Source organism: Lactuca sativa, chromosome 7 (genome assembly GCF_002870075.4).
Source record: "Lactuca sativa cultivar Salinas chromosome 7, Lsat_Salinas_v11, whole genome shotgun sequence".
In the NCBI taxonomy this organism is placed as follows: Eukaryota; Viridiplantae; Streptophyta; class Magnoliopsida; order Asterales; family Asteraceae; genus Lactuca; species Lactuca sativa.
The window spans coordinates 65,877,150-65,895,340 of record NC_056629.2 but is presented as its reverse complement, the minus strand read 5'-3'; the positions used below and the strand labels follow the sequence as shown (position 1 = coordinate 65,895,340).

Genomic DNA, 18,191 nt, shown 5'->3' with positions numbered 1-18,191 from the left:
GTAGAGTCTTAGAAACATTGCGAGCGGAGAAGCTCTATGCGAAGCTCTCCAAGTGCGAATTATGGATTCGACGAGTCGAATTTTTGGGCCATGTTGTTAGTGAAGAAGGAATACACGTGGACCCTTCCAAAATCAAGGCCATTGAGAACTGGTCAGCACCGAAGACACCTACAGAAATTCGTCAATTTCTAGGTCTTGCTGGCTACTATCGCAGGTTCATTCAGAACTTCTCCAGCATAGCGAAACCTCTTACAATCCTGACCCAGAAAGGCGTGGCCTTTGACTGGGAAGAGAAACAGGAAAGAGCGTTCCAAACGCTCAAACGAGCCTTGTGCACCGCACCGATACTATCCCTCCCCGAAGGGATAGAAGACTTCATTGTCTATTGCGATGCATCCAATCAAGGACTCGGATGTGTTCTGATGCAGCGAGGTAAAGTCATAGCCTATGCCTCAAGACAGCTGAAGACACATGAGGTTAACTACACCACCCATGATCTTGAACTAGGAGCAGTCGTATTTGCTCTGAAGATCTGGAGACACTACCTGTATGGTACAAAAAGCACGATCTTTACAGACCACAAGAGTCTACAACACATCTTCGACCAGAAAGAGCTCAACATGAGACAACGATGGTGGGTAGAGCTACTCAGTTATTACGAGTGTGAAATTCGTTATCATCCGGGTAAAGCCAATGTAGTAGCCGACGCCCTGAGTCGGAAAGAATATACTGGTCGTAGAGTCAAATCTTTGACTCTAAGTATCCATTCACACTTGTCCACGCAAATTAAGGAGGCTCAGCTCGATGCTTTGAAACTTGAAAACGTGGCTGGTGAATCCCTTAGAGGGATGGATAAGAACTTGGAAGTCAAGGGTAGAGGAGCCTTATACTTCATGGATCGGATCTGGACACCGAAACACGGTGGCTTCAGAGACTTGGTCATGACCGAAGCTTACAACACTTGTTATTCCGTCCACCCGAGTTCAGATAAGATGTATCTGGATCTTAAAAGGTTATACTGGTTGCCTAACATGAAAGCAGATATTGCTACCTTCGTAAGCAAGTGCCTTACTTGCGCGAAGGTGAAGGTCGAATACCAGAAACCCTCCGGTCTTCTACAACAACTGGAGATACCAGAATGGAAGTGGGAGCGGATCACTATGGACTTCATAACCAAGTTGCCCAAGACAACGGGTGGACTTGATTCCATATGGGTCATCGTCGATAGACTGACCAAGTCTGCACACTTCTTGTCAATCAAAGAAACAGACAAGATGGAGAAACTCACACGAACATATATTAGGGAGATTGTAAGACTGCACGGTGTTCCTATATCCATTATCTCAGATAGAGATAGTAGATTCACTTCGAGGTTCTGGCAGTCATTACAAAGTTCCCTAGGAACTAGGCTAGACATGAGTACGGCCTACCATCCACAGACCGACGGGCAAAGTGAGAGAACTATCCAGACCTTAGAAGATATGTTGCGTGCCTGTGTGATTGACTTTGGAAAAGCTTGGGATACCCATTTACCCCTCGTCGAATTTTCCTACAACAACAGTTATCACACGAGCATAAAGGCAGCTCCATTCGAGGCCCTCTATGGCCGAAAGTGCAGATCCCCTCTGTGTTGGGCTGAGGTGGGTGATACCCAGTTAGCTAAGGGACGAGTTCCCGAGAGCACTCTCACGGGTCCGGAGATCATTCGGGAAACGACAGAGAAGATCGTTCAAATTCGTGAATGATTAAAAGCTTCTAGAGACCGATAGAAAAGCTACGCTGACAAGCGAACGAAACCATTGGAATTCCAGGTGGGCGACCGAGTCCTACTGAAGGTCTCACCCTGGAAGGGCTTGATACGCTTCGGAAAGTGTGGGAAGCTCAATCCAAGATACATAGGGCCTTTCAAGATTCTCGCGAGAATCGGCCCTGTAGCTTACAAACTCAATCTACCGCACGAACTCAGTAACGTACATCCTACCTTCCACGTCTCGAACTTGAAAAAGTGTCTGCCTGACGAGACTCTTGTTATTCCACTCGACAAGATCGAGATCAACGAGAGCCTCAACTTCGTGGAGGAACCAGTAGAGATCTTGGACCGAGAGGTCAAACAAAAAAAATAGAGTCGTATCCCGGTAGTGAAGGTTCGCTGGAACGCAAAGCGTGGACCTGAATTCACTTGGGAACGAGAGGATCAGATGAAACTGAAATACCCTCATCTTTTCTCTTAGTTATGTGTAATTTCTTATATGCTTAAATTCTAATTTCGGGACGAAATTCCTTCTAACGGGGGGATGATGTGACAACCCGAAATTTCCATTCTGTACAACAATATCATTTCAATAGAAGTTATATCAATCACAGCAGACTTTCAGACCTTTTCGTGTAAGTTTGAGTAATTCAGGGTTTACACTTCAGGATATATCAGGAGAGTAGGTGAACTAGGGTTTTGTGCAACTCTTTTATTCCAACACTCTATAATATTAGAGATCTTTTCAGGAATACAATATTTTCTACCAAAAATCTCAGGACTATAAATAGAATTCTGAACCAATTTCATTCATTATTCGCATTTTCAACTAGAGAAAAGCCATTTTCTCTCTCACGGATCTTCGGGTTTTTATACCAAGACATGATTACCTCTCTCTATTAGTGTTATATAGCTCTTAATGTGTTGATAACATAGATTTCATAGCTAAATAACTAGATTTAGGAGTTTACTCCCCAAGGTGTTCTTGGGCGGTAAACTCCCGAAAACAATGTCTAGCCTTTCCCCCGTGATATGCTACCACCATAGGCTCGTATATAAGTGTATTAGGGACAAGAAAACATCAAAGAAACACAAAATTTTGGGTGTTCATGGCCCAAGAAGATCTTGGACCGTGAACTCCAAAAACTTGGACCAAAGGGTGCTTTTAGTGCACCTAAAGCCTTGGACATTTACATAGAATTGTTTCCACTTAAATCAAGGACATAAATGTTGGATTAGTGTCTAAGTCCATAACTATTTTGGTATGTACTTGACCCGATGGTGCATGGTCCTTTTGGGTTGCCTTCACCAAAGCAACTTGATTGGAGAAATAAATAGAGAGAGAGGTTATTATGATTTATTAATATGTTATAAGAATAATATATTAAAGGAGAAATCATATTTGTTTAATTAATATTGGTCAATAATTAATTAAGAAATAATTTTGTGATCAAGTGTAATTAATTAAAGGGGCTGAATTGTAATTATGTGATAGTTACAAGATAAGGTAAGGATTATCTTAAATATAGGGTGAACGAATTTAAGGTGATAATGCCTTAGAATTCGACTAGGATAAGGGTTTCTAAGACTTATCTTATGGTTGCTTGGTGGGCAGGCAACTAGATAAGGATAAGGACTAAAACCCTAATCTTTACACCTATATAAACCCCCTAAGGCTCATGAATTCATCTAACCCTTCCCAAAAAGTCCTAAGGACGAATTCCTACCTCTCTCCTCTCTCTTTATACCTTCTCCATTTGCTCTTGGTGTTTGTAAGCCATTAGAGGAGTGACACTTGTGACTCTAAGCCTTCCAAAGTCAATTCAAGGAGGAATTGGGATTGTTATTGCTACATAATAATCAAGGTAACATCTTAAACCTAATTATATGTCAATATCGATTTCCATATGCTAGAATTAGGGTTTATAGTCTTGGATTCAAAGCATGTACAATAGAGAAACCTAGATCCAAGCATTAGGGTTTGTATGAGCACATAGGATGTCTTATGACCAAAACCCATCAATAAAACACATCAAGAACACTTCCCAAAGTGAGTTCACGGCCCCAATAAGGTTCTTGGGCCGTGAACATCAAACTAAGGCACCAAAGTGTGCCTAAGGCCTTCATATGCTTTGGGTAAAAGTCTAAGACCTATCCTACATGTGCATGAGACTTGAAAGCATCAAAAACACCATTCCATGAGAGTTTACGGCAGTAAAATCCAAAGGAATTGGCCTTGGGGCCATAAACTCCTCAAAGGAGTGTAATTATGCCCTAAACCCTTCCATGAATTAACCCACCAAGTTGGAATGCTTCTAGGAATCATTTAGCACCTCAAAACAACAAAGGACATTAAGCATTGGAGTTCACGGCCGGAAACTCAAGAGTTTACGACTATAAACTCCTTGTGTGGGGTTATATGGAGAGTAAACTCCTTGTGTGGGGTTATATGGAGAGTAAACTCAAGTATGGGGTCCTTACGAACCCTAAACCCAAGTGCCTTGTCCCACAACAACTTAGATGCAATCCTTAGGGCTTATAACACTTATATAAAGTGTTTGTTATGTTCTAGGATGTCTTAACATTATCAATTAGTAAATTAAGACTAATTGAGTGCATATATGTGTGATTATATGTTCATTAGGATCGTAGTGTGTGTACAAGTCCTCACTTGACGCCTAACAATCCTACACCGTTCAGTTCATCCAAACCACCATATACAGGTGAGTTCATACCCCTAAATGAATATTTTAAATGTTTTTAAATGCTTTAATGGGGGGGGGGGGGAATACAAGTAGAAAACAATATGTTATTAAATCACTCATATGTATTTTATAACTGTGTTTTCATCCAGCAAATTTCACATACTTCAGAATGTGATGCATGAAATGGTTTTCTATCTTAAAATACTTTGATAAAAAAAAGTATTAGTTTTGAAATGTTTATAAAAATGACATCAAGTCACTATTAATTATTGTTCAAAACTCTTAGATATCTTGCAAAACCATTACGTTTACCTTCCTGAACAACCAATTACCTTTCAGTTAATTATCATAGGGATAGTTAGAAGATACAAAACATGATTCCTATTACAAGGAATCACACAAGAGTCAGTTCATTCATGAGTCTATACCAGTACATTACATGATACATCAGTACACTTACATATGCTTACATGATACATGAGCACATTTACCTAGCCTTACATGATACATGAGTACGTTTACATAGATACAATTATCTGAATACGCTTACATGAATACCATACATGAGTACTGTTACATAGATACATTATCCTGTATTCACTTACCTGGATATTTGTACCTAGAGTTACGAGGAAGATTTATTTGTACCTTCTGTGTAAATTTTTCTGCCTATCCCTGTTCGACGGGATGTCTAGACGAGACTAACCATTATGGAACCCAGCTGTTAGCACCACTAGGTGATGAACATCTACGGATGTCTAAGGTTATTACTTATACTAGGTAGATCGATATCGGAACTAACCCTTCCTCCATCCTGCTGTTGCAACAGAGGATGAGATGAAAATCTTCGGATGTTCATTAGGTTACTACTTGTGTTAGGAGTCAGTTACGGGACTAACCCTTCCCCCAACCTGCTGCTGCTACAGAGGACAATTGGACAATCTTCGGATGTTCATTAGGTTATTCATTTTGCTTATTGCGATGTTGTGTTTGGCCTAGTACCCAGTGATAACACTTACATTAGTACTTTTACCTGTTTACTTTATTTTGTGATACTTTCACATAAACGATGAGTTAGACTAAGTACTTTAGTCAATAGAAAGGAAAACTATCATTTTACTTACAAAACGTTTGGGTCTTGGTTGAAGACTACATTTCATAATAATAGGAAATAAGGGATTTTCTTGGGCTTTTCATACTTATACCAACATTTTCATTTAAAGGTTTACATGACATTCAAAACAACTTTTCAAAGCAAGACAATGACACTTGAATACTTATGAATTCACCAGCTTTAAGCTGATACTCTCTTTCAAAATAACTTGTATTCTCAAGTCATCAGTAGACAGGTACAGTGGCCAGGTTTTGAGAAGACGGAGCAGACAATTCTCGTCTTTTATTTTGATTGTATATTTTTGGTGTCTTATTACATTGAAAGAACACACATGTATTAAAATTTTACTTTTAATGCAATGGATGATGTTGTTGCCTGTTTACTACTTTACATTGTTTGTGATACTGTACATGACGTCGTCCACCCCTGAACGTTTCCACCGTTCGTGGTTTTGGGGTGTGACAGCATCCGAACCAACACGTTTTCTCGTCTGGTGAGTTCATACCCCTACCCTTTTTCAATGGTTTTTCAATGTTTTCAGGGGGGGGGGGATACAAGCAAAAGTACAAGAATATCTTGTACTTAAATTCATTATTTCATTTGATTGATTTCATAATTCGTACATTTTTAAGAATTGAAAACATATTAACAAACTGGTTTGACTTGCAGAGTTGTTGTTCAAACCGATTTCAATTCTTATTATATAGTGTTACTCTTTATACTTCACAATTGATTGTTCACACTTTTACAATTGAAATAATAGATCTTTAGTATTGTCTTTAATAAAACACCCCCTAGATTCAAGTGTGAAGGACAGGTATCATTAGAAGTTTAATCAGGTCCTTAATACTACTCCTCCTAGATATGAGAGTAAAGGACTAATAAAAACATGGTTTTCATATTAATAATTTCAGTTTTAAATTCACTAATCTTAAGATTGGAGAAACGTCCTTTGTAACACTTCCCCTAGGCACGAGAGTGGAGGACTAGCCCTATAACCAGAATCTCTGGAAAAAGGGAGAGCGTGACTTGAGTGTATAGATCTATACGAGACTGACTATCCCGCACCTGGCTGCTAGCTACAACTGAACCGAAAGGTTCAAGGGTGACGAAAGTCATAAAAAGATACTGGCCCTGGCCCGAGTCATATCTAGTCTGTAGTATGGTTATGGAACTCACAATCAAGATTATGAACACTTTACACTTAATTATTAGTTTTATATATGTGTTAAAACTAATGTACATTTAAGGGTAATCAGACTTTCAGGAGACTCCACACACACACACTTTAAGTATAGTAGATACTTGTACATTACTTTCAGATTCGGTAACAATTCACACACATTTAGGAAAATATGGGATTTTCCTGGGATAACATTTGTACATAACCAGAAACGTGTAACAATTCAGATAACTAAACATTACAATTCACAAGGGTAAACATGTTTTTCAGTATACATATTTTACATTACATTTTGGATTCGATAAACATTACTTTTAAGAAAATATGGGATTTTCTTGGGTGTAACTTTTTCAGAAATAGAAAGGAACTCATACGTTTTCAGAAAACAAATCGCTTATGAAATCACCAGCTTTATGCTGATTTTTAAACTGCTTGTATTCTCAGGTCCGCATTAGACAGGTACCCGATGATCTCTTTTTGTCGAAGACGGAGTGCGTTGAAGTCACGTCTTACTTTTGTTCATATATACTATGTATCACACTTGTACAACTTTACTTTTGGAACAAATGTAAACTTTTATATGTAATGTAATGGTTGTTTACTTTGCTTACTATGTGCATTGGATTTGATACTCAACGTGGAGTCTGCCCCGGAAATGTTTCCGCCTTCGGTTTTCGGGGTGTGACATCAAGCAAGCCTCATTCTTCAGTTTAGCACTCTCTTGGACCTTTGTAAGTGTCCAAGACCTGATTTTTGTCATTCAAAGTTGTTAGACCTTGAGTTTTGTCCCTTTTTCTCCTTATTCTTGAATGTTTTAAGGGATGGATCTCATAAAGTTTGCAACTTTATGAATCTCCAGGTCAAGGAGACCTAGTAGTGTCTTGGATCTAGTCTATAACCAAGTTTTGATGGATCTAGTCTATAACCAAGTTTTGATGCTGTGCATAGAGATTAGGTCATAAATCCTCATTTTGACCTAATATGGGTTCAATACATGCATTGGACATGCATGTCTATAAAGCACCAACCTTTGGGATGGTTTTGGTGTTAGAAACACTTCTTGAAAGGATGGACTTCAGATCTTAAGGACTAAGAGTATTTTTGTTAAGCCCATGCATTATCAAGCTTGTGATTTAGGTTTTTAGACCTTTTTGGTAGTCCCAATGGATAAAGTTGGAAACTTTACCCTTCCTAATCACATTTTGGTCTAGATCTGAGCTTTGGAGCTCTTGAAGTCGAAAAGGCAACTAAATGTATTAAATGGTTCAAACTCAGGCGAACACGACATGTTTGCAAGTCAACATGGCATGTTGCCTGAGGTTTTCCAGACTATTTGGATGCTCGCGGAACACGGCATGGCCAAGGGGAACACGACATGTTGGGTCAACATGGACTGTTGACGGTGACTGTTGATTTTGACCAAGTTGGACCTTGCGGGTATTTTGGGATCTTGATGGAATTGGTTACTTGGTGGGAACAAGTATCGGTTAGAGAAATGAGATTTTGGAGTCAGACCTCATCAGTTTTGTTCAGTCTGCGAGGTGGGTTTTCCTCACTGTACTTACAGGTCGAAGGCACTAAGGCCGGACCTTTGGATTGTTATCCTGGTTTATCATATGATGGTGTGATGTAGTGATCTGTTAGATCTAAATCCTGGTAGATAGGATGATGCTATGTGTAGTGATCTATAAGATTTGTCTATTGTTTACTGGCTGGTTATTTGCATGCTTGTCTGTTATATATATATATATATATATATATATATATATATATATATATATATATATATATATATATATATATATATATATAGGTGCATGTTTGTGTGTGTGTGTGTCGACACAATGTATGTGTGGTTGGGTTGAGGGCGATCTTGCTTTGTGCTAAAGGCCAATAGACCCAGGGCGTCCCAGATAACCTGAAGGCCAGTGGGGCGTACCAATTAGGCCGAAGGCCTGGAGAACGTTTGTTAGATACCATTTTTTGCATCTTATAGAGTAGTTTTTATTATCATTTTAGCATCATATTTTGTACATTTGCATATAATTTATTTAAATAATGTTCAACTCATGTCTTTCGTTAGAATTTCCGTACTGCTCATGTTTTTATGTTAATTTCAGATAGTTCGAGTGGAGCAGAGCTGTGGGAGCAGTTGGATGCACGTTTGGAGCTTAAAATGGAGATTGGAACTTATGGAGTATGTTGAGGAATGCTAAGAAGATGTTTTGGTCAAGAAAGATTCGATCGAATTGATCACACGAAGACAGAATCTGCAATTCAAAGTTAAAGGATGTTGTCGACAACTTTTGACCCCCTGTCAGTATTTTGACCATATCTCATCAACCGTAACTCCGATTGACGCAATTCAAAATGATCTGAAATGTAGACGAAATTTCAAACGTCTTAGGAAAAAGATGTGATCGCATGGAGCCTTTGTACAATCTCAATTTTGGTCGCAACTTGGATTCGAGGTTTTTTAGTGCTAAAAATTCATCTTGAAGTGAAAACTCAAAACATGCGATTGCAACGTATGAACATGCAATTTCAACTTCCCTCTATGCGATCGCAGGCATCCCAAAATGTGCTAAAATAGCATCCTACTTCATTAAAAAGGACCGTGACGCGTTTTATCAAAACATGCGATTGCAACTTTGAAACATGCGATCGCAAGTGCGTCGTTTTTGCTGCTGGACATATAAATAGACATTCATAACCTTCCAATAACCTAAGTTGGCGATTCCAGAGGTACTAGACGATGAAAATACGATTTTGGAGGTGTTTCTTCTCCGATTTCAACGATTTCTGAAGATCTGAAGACGATGGATCATCTCTTTCAAGTAGATTAGTAAGATTAGTTGTTTGATCTCTCTTTTCATTTGTTTTTATCAGATTTTAGCCATGTCTGGCTAAAACCTTAGTTTTCAGTTCTGCAAAGACAAATACTTTTCATGTAATTGATCATTAGATCTAATTTTCATTTTGTGTTTCTATCTAGGTTCTTCAGTTTTGTTCTTAATTAATGTTTGATTTTGATTCTTGTTAGTCTGATCACCTAGCTAGGGTTTTATCATTCCAGTTAATTAGTTATAGAATATATAATTGTTTTTGTCAACTAGTAATAAGTAACAAGTAATAAATTGGTTCCGTATTTGGGATTTGACTTTTTATAAAATGCAAAATCATATATTTACGCTTCCGAGCTTGTGAGAAGTATTGGATATTGCTGAGAATTTTACAAAGAACTTAATGCAACTTTGATGATCTTAATTAAGAGCTTGTTTGATTAGACAGTAAAAAGTTAGGGTTAATTCAAAGAGTTTGTTTTTATTAACTAATTTAGGTAAAAGAGATTATACTAGAGCTTGTTAGTTTTTCTCAGTACCAGCTTAGATAAAACACATCTCGAATAATTCGATCTGGATCAGTTACATGATTAGGAAAGTCGCAGCAGAACTGAAAATCGTTTTATATATTGATTTTCGTTTAATTTAATATCACTGCAATATTTAGTTTAATTCAACCCCCCCCCCCCCCTCTTCTTAATAATTTCTGTTTTGACTAGGCGTTCCAGTCAGATTGAAGGCTTTGTATGCATGTTGTTTGTTGTTATTATTATGATATTGTGATGTGTTGGTAGTTTGGGGGAACTCACTAAATCTTTGGGCTTACAGTTTTGGGTTATGTTTCATGTACCTCAGAGGATCGCGAGAAGGCAAATGCGTGATCGTGTACCTCCTCGTGTGTTGTTTTATGATTTTGGAGAAAACATTGATATTGAACATGTTTCGAAAACTATTTTGTAAACAATGATGATTTATGGGTTGGTTTTAAAAGTTTAAATTTTTCATGAATTTTATGGATGGTACACATATTTAGTCCCTATTTTGTAAACAATGATGATTTATGCGCACCACAGTCGTTACCCTAAACCCTAGTCACCTCTCCTTTTTCCAGCGAGAGGGTAGCAGATCTGTTGACATAACCGTTCATCGACACTGGAAACTACTCTATCTCATAAATGACCATCAGATTTGTTGGGGTTGTACACCGTTGACTACCACCGGATCTATTGGGGTGTACATCAGCAAATACGAGTTCAGGTGGAGAAGACAAAGCCATCTCCGGCAACCGTCACCCGGAGTGTAGATCTACGAACAATTGCAGACGACGATGACGGTTCGATGCACAGGTGGCGATGGCAATTCCATCTCCGTCTCTCTTGCCCTCTCTCTTTGTACTCATCAGCACCCCTAAAAAAGTGTAGGTTTTCTAATTCTCTACTCCGGTTGGTGTTTGTACATGAGATGTTGGTCGACGATGGTGGCTTAGGGATTCATGGGAAGAAGAACGAGGAAAGAAGGGGGTGTTAACAGTGTTTCTGGCGAAAAAAGTTGGTGGTGGGCAATGGTCCGACGTGGTGATGATTTTGCTTTAGGAGGAAAAAGACTTTAGAAGGGACGAGTTAGATAAGGTGGGTTGGGTGGGTTTTAATTTTATATTTTATATTGCAATTAATTGTAAGAAAAATAAAATAAATCAAAAATAAAATATAAAGGACGGAATAATTATTCGTGTCTCGCAAGGGATTAAATGTGTAAATTTAAACTAACAAGTGATAACATGTGCAAATTTTAACCAAATAAGGGACGGTCTAAATTAATTTTTGAAAATAAACACTTTACATGTTTTTAGACATCTATACGAAAGACGACTCATCTAATTTACTTTTGCTCTTAAGATTAGTTAATGGCTTTCAAGGGCAGAGGGATGGTTTGGAAAAGATGAAGTTTTTTAACTGTTTTGGATTCTAATTCCTCTATAGATTTTGAAAGACTATATCAAACGTGTCGAATTCAGACTTTATTCAACATCGAGTCCATTCAATAATTCCTATGACCTAGAACCTCCTCCTCCATATACCTTAAGGCTTAAGGATACATTGTTTTAGATATTCAATTATTCAAACCAAAATCGTAATAATTCTAAAATTCGTTCTTCCTTTATGATTTTCCCGACCAAATACAAATAATAAAGGAGCCTCCCCATCCCTCAAGTCGATGGATTCTTCCTCCTGTTCTATACATGAAACGACAAGATATAAAACAAAAAAGAAAAGATATTTTTAAGAAACCATAAAACAAAATCTAAAAAATATTAAATGATCCCAATTTCTCAAAATTATATATTATTATAATAATAATCCCCAAATAACTATAAACAAACTTTTGTTAAAAGTATTATAATAATGTATAATACCTCGTATACCGTGGCACCATAGAGTATTTACTACGTACGTGGCACCCCACCACTACCCCACCTCACATCATACATTCATACCCCGTTTCCAAAACGGCTCCTATCCTTGTCGTTTTACGTCGACCCTAAGAAACTAATAAAAGAAAATAATTCCAAAAAACAAAATTCATTTTTCGTTTTCCTTTAAATAGATAGCTCGATTGAAGTTAGGTTTGCCAATTTAGAAAGCGAAAAGCAGTCTTTAAAAATTCTCTCTAATCTTCTCCCTTCCTTATCTTCTCAAAAACCCCAAATTTCTCTAACTGTAAATCAATGGCGAATCCGACCCGAAGACCCGTACTCCGAGCTCACTCTCCTTCCGGAAGATTCTACACCTCGCCGTCGTCAAACTCGTTTGCTTCCTCCACCTCCGCCTTCTCGTCGAGCCCGTCGTCGTTCTTTCAGAACCGATCTGCGTCACCTACACGTGTCAACGTATTCGGATCATCTCCATCGGCGTCGAATATACGATTTTCTCTCGACAATCGTCAAATTTCTCCGAGTCGTTCGATCTCTGTAATTCCGAGGAGTAATAATAGTAATCAAGCGTCGAAGAAGCAGTTGGATAAACCGAGGAGGATGTGTATGTGTTCGCCTACTTCGCATCCAGGTTCGTTTAGGTGCAGCTTGCATAAAAACTCTAACAGCAATCACACTCCGGTGTCGTATCCTTCGAATCGACTCAACGCGAGGAGGTCCGCAATGACAAACTCGTTGGTACGGATTGGCACTGTTGAAGGCGGTGATTTGGTCAAGAGAGCTCTTGCGGCGTTGATTCGGCCGTCGTCTCATCAGCAGCGACGGAGAACTTGTTTTCAACCGACGCTTAGTCGTTTATCTTCCATGACTAAAGTCTAAAGCTTGATGATTTGTGATTTTTTGAATCTCGTTTGAGCTCTCTGGAGCTAATCATGGTGGTGGTGAATCAGATCCCGGCGAGTCGGTGGCGGTTGAAGAAGTCGGGACGGACGGTTTTTTTTAAATTCCGGTTACCGAAAGAAATCCTGAACTGGATAATAGATTCCTCTTGTGTCTGTATATACTTATAGATGAGAATATATGAATATCATCGGTTGCTGCCATTAATGGCTAACGAAGCAGCTTCAAGTCTCTAAAACAAAATCCATTCACTTTAAAATTCACAAAAGTAACTAATTCCACCACATCTGTTACCGAATTTCAATTCATTTCTATCCAGAGATCGGACTCTGTTGATGATATCCGTATCCATATTCATCATCGTTCCATTAACTTCCATTCCATCTCTCGTTAGCATTGAAGTTTAACGTTTTCCGTTAACTGCGTTCGTTTTCCGTTTCTAAGCTCCGTCATTTCCACTTCGTGTTCAGCGTATTCGTTCAGTTGTCGTCATGTTCAACGTTATCTTTTTTTTTTTTTTTTTTTTTTAATTGAATTATTAATTTCTATCTAATCATCTTTTTGTCTTCTTTATTCAACAGGTTATCAATTTCAGATCATCACGTTCACTCATTCATGATATGGAGCATATTTTCGTGTACATCTTGAAGACTAATCGAGATTAAAGTGAAAACATATTTAGATGTATTTTATCCATGAATTTGTCTTCAAATCAGATAATGTTGCAGATGATAAATTGGACACAATTACCAAAACGAAAGTTGCTGTGTTTATGGATCTTGACTTTTAGTCAAGAAATTTGGAGAATCGTGCCGTGATATGACTTTCATCATCGACTGTAAATTCAAGTGACCGCCATTGACTATCTTGGCTGTGCAAAATTTTGGAGGATTTGATCATCGGCCGTTGGATTTGCAGAATACAACCAAGAAACTATTAATTTCACATATAAGTATTCGAAACAAAGATTAAACAAAAATATAAATATTCATAACATTATAAAAATATGAGTGGACCATTGAAAACAAAAACAAAAGAAAACATAATTATTTTTATAAGATACTCGTGATAAAGTGTATATAAATATTAAACCATAAGGTAGGAGAGTTCGATAGTGAAGTCATTAGTTGGATAAAGACCTCTTCTTGGAGACGTCTTCTTCCACTTTAAAAATAATAAAAAAAAAAGAATTTAAAAGAAAAATGGTAAACAGTATTATGAAATAGTAACGATTATTAGATGTATCAAGATTAGACTTGTGTTGTAGTTTTGGTTATTAGGGAGATGGTTTTGGTAGCTTCATGTTTCAACAAACATGGAGGGAAAAGTAGCAAAGATGCCATGAATGTGAGATCACTGATCATATACCTTATCTACAACGTAGTAGTGTGGCCTACAGATAAGATAAATGAACCCTTCCATGTTGCAAAAGGTTAGATAGTCATGGAGTTGACATCATTTTTAAAATCCGATAAATCATATGTTATCATTATTATAATAGGATGTACAATCCATAATTTACTAGAATGGTTCAATGAGATATTTAATCAATTAAATTCAAGTATAGCGAGACATGAAATTTAGTGGTCATTGAATTTTCTAACATGTTCTTTTAATATAAGTATATTTTTTTGAAAATATATTCATTGAGTTTTTCTTGACTTTAGTGTATTATAAAAAAGTTATATAAAAATATAATAATGATATGATAATCTATTGGACTTTATAATATTTCATATTTACGAAAAAAAATCTAAGTGTTTAATTATCTAACGACCTTTACTTTAAACAAAAAAAAAAAGAGAAAATGACAAAAATAGCCATTTACATTAATTGTATTACAAAAATAGCCAAAAAAATCGAAATTACAAAAATGGCCACCCATTTCGCAGATGAGAAGGTCCCATCTGCGAAAGTACAAGTACCTAAAGCACAGTTGTGCTTTAGGTACTTGTACTTTCACAGATGAGAAGCCCCATCTGCGAAATTGCTTCCTCATCTGCGAAATGCCCTCGTTTAGACTATAAAAATGTTTTTTTTTTTTTTTTTTTTTCATTTTTTCACCATTCTCTACACAAAAACTTTCTCTAACTTTGGGCTTCTCTCGGAATTTTTACTAGTTTTTGAAGAAAATGGAGGATTATGTCAACAATCCCACAAATATGGTTAGTCAAACTTAAAAAAAAAAAAAATAGAAAAAAATACACCATTTCGCAGATAGGCTCAGAGGATTTCGCAGATGGACCTATTCCATCTGCGAAATTAACCCTATTTATACAGAAAAAAAATTAAAAAAAAAAAAAAATTCTCATCTGTGAAAGTACAAGTACCTAAAGCACAACTGTGCTTTAGGCACTTGTACTTTCGCAGATGAGAAGCCCATTTCGCAGATGGGACCTTCTCATCTGCGAAATGGGTGGCCATTTTTGTAATTTCGATTTTTTTTGGCTATTTTTGTAATGCAATTAGTGTAAATGACTATTTTTATCATTTTCTAAAAAAAAAAATGGTTAAAGCTTAACCTGGTGGAGAAGTAATGATGGAGAAAAGATATTACAAGGATTAACCATAAAAATATCATATCCATAATTGGGGGTTGCAAAAAGAGAACTACTGATCTAACCCACTTAATTAAAGGTTAATGATTTATAAGGTAATAAGCTGTTTATAGCGTGTATATATTTAGTTAATGATTTTTTTTAGATATATGGCCATTATATTCTTTTCTAAAATATTTGGATGTTTATGTTTTTTTTTGTACATATATGATATTAATGGTTATATGTAATACAGAAAATAAAGTTATCATAGTGTGTGTATAAAAAACAAGTTTAATGTGTAAAAAACATAAATAAACAAAATATGTAAAAAAAACATAAGTAATTTAATATATAATTTTTATAAAACTTATTATTTTTGTAAGCCATTTACTTAAAAGTTGTTGTATTAAATTGAGATTTTTAACATATAACTTACCGGGTTTATATGCTTAATCATTAAAATAAAAATATAAAATGCTAATGTTTTTCCAATATTTTATACACATTTAAAGGTTTTATCACAAGTAATCACTGATTTTATTGGTTCAATATGTAGAAAGTCCTTGGGACTTTTGAAATCCTAGAATGTCGTCGTTTTGAATTAAGAAGTTTTCTTTTTCCGTAGGTGATATCTAAAAATGAATAATAATAATAATAATTAATAATAATAATAATAATAATATGCAGGTTAGAAATGCGAATTCATAGTTGTTAACATGCGAATTTAAAAAAAATCACAAAAGATTCTGCAGATTTAACCTGGAAAAATCATAAGTTATTTTAAGAAAACAATTTTTTATAAGGCGTTATGGATTTGATCATATGTCATGTTTGATCCATTGTTGTTAAGTCTATTGATCATCTTTTTACAGATTCGGTTGATAGAGTTATGAAGCCATGTTGCTATTTGGTTAGACATTTAAATCCTTGCCAATTATCCATTGATTCTCTTCTTTCTTGATTGGATTCTATTACGTTGAGGGGAGGTCACAAAAGACTTTTGATGTTATGGTAATGACCACATTTTGTTGTTTATGGACTTTTCCTAATTCCATTTCTTTTGGATTTGTAATGCCTAGGAAGTCTTTCCTTTTTGATATGTGGCAAAATTAAGATAAATTGGAGTTTTTGGTTACATAATCCTCCTTTTAGCTTGTAATATGTTTGTGATGAATTTTTTCTAACATTTTGCTATCTTTTTAATAAAACGTTCGCCGTTCAAAAAAAATGGAATTTTGGAATACCATTTTCAAAGCAAAGAGGAAGATTATATTTAATTATCTTATATTTAGTAAAACAGCTAGAACCTTGGTTCTAAATTTTTCTACTAAAAGTTATTCCGTCTACCATATTTGTTTCATCTCATACACTTCCTTTATCGTTTCTCATATATGTTCAGATTTTTTAACCTTTTTATTTAATATATTCAAATGAATATATATATATATATATATATATATATATATATATATATATATATATATATATATATATATATATATATATATATATATATAAACTTCATTTATTGTCAACTTGGATTAATGTGGAACGAGCCTCCGTCCGTTTGTTTAAACATGTTAGGGTTAGTGACGAAGTGACAGGACCAGGGTGAAAATAAAAGTGTATCCCAATCCAAACCTATCGGTTCGTTGTTTCGATTTTCGGTTTGTACTTGGGTTTATCCGGTTTGGTTTTGGTTTTAAACCCAAACTTTAATCGAATCCTTAGCTGACATAAATTCTTGTTATATTAACATGAATTTGAAGTATCTTTTGATACTTGAATCAGTGTGGGACTCAAAGTAGATATCTATGACTAATTTAACATGTATTTGGCGATGTGAGATAGAATAACCGAGGAAATAAAACAAAGGTACACAAAAGATATGTGAGGAGTGAAAATCAATTTTGAGACCTTTGTTTCAATAAGCCAACACCTTAACCAACAGACAAACTATTTGTTTATGTTTATAAGTGAATGGATGCGTATATATAGACTAAAAACAGTGAAATTTTTCCAAAAAAATTACACTACTAGAAAAAAATATTGAGGGGAATCTCGGGCTACCCCAGACTCTATATTATATCTACCCCTGAATAGGGATGAGTTAATATATGGCCATGTTTGATGCCTCTAAATTGTTCTTTTTAGAGGTAGCTACTTAATGGTTCAATTATAAGAGCGTTTGATTCATCAAATTTGAACCTCTAAATCATTGAAAAGCGTATGAACCATTAATTTAAAAAATGAGCCTGAACCATTATGCAAGACAACAATTAAATTAAAAGTAAGATCTAACTAAACTGACTTGGTACTATGACCGACTTTTTATTTAACGACAAATTTAGTCTACTTCTAAACAATTTTTAAATCCACATATTTACACGACGGGACATGAACTCTCAAACTCAAAGAAGAAGGACAACACTTGATACCGACTCTGTCAATGAGTCTAATGAGTATGAACCGTTTAGATAGTTGAGAAATTACATGTAACGTTACAAATTTCAAACGAAAATTTTTATTAGTAAAAAAAGGTTAAACATCCAAAATTCATTGTTTTAAATATATATCAATACATTTCTTTGTTTCAAAAGCATAATGTTAAATCATAGTAAATTATAAAAACCAACGGAAGTCTCAAAATTACCATGTATGATCGATGCGAATGTATAGTCACGTCGCACTCTTCCTTTCACACCCTGAACAATCTAAAATACAT

General features: G+C 35.8%; 1 protein-coding gene across 1 annotated transcript; it reads left to right on the top strand.

The window, feature by feature from the left end:
• The first annotated feature begins 12,213 nt into the window (after window positions 1-12,213).
• Window positions 12,214-13,140, top strand: LOC111882251 (uncharacterized). The gene has a single exon (XM_023878608.3). The coding sequence runs from the start codon at window positions 12,321-12,323 to the stop codon at window positions 12,903-12,905; it is 585 nt and encodes a 194-aa protein (XP_023734376.1). The 5' UTR covers window positions 12,214-12,320; the 3' UTR covers window positions 12,906-13,140.
• The last annotated feature ends 5,051 nt before the right edge of the window (window positions 13,141-18,191 follow it).

What these genes read in the sequence shown, in the direction of transcription:
- LOC111882251 (XM_023878608.3), top strand. Translation starts at nt 12,321, where the DNA reads ATGGCGAATCCGACCCGAAGACCCGTACTCCGAGCTCACTCTCCTTCC.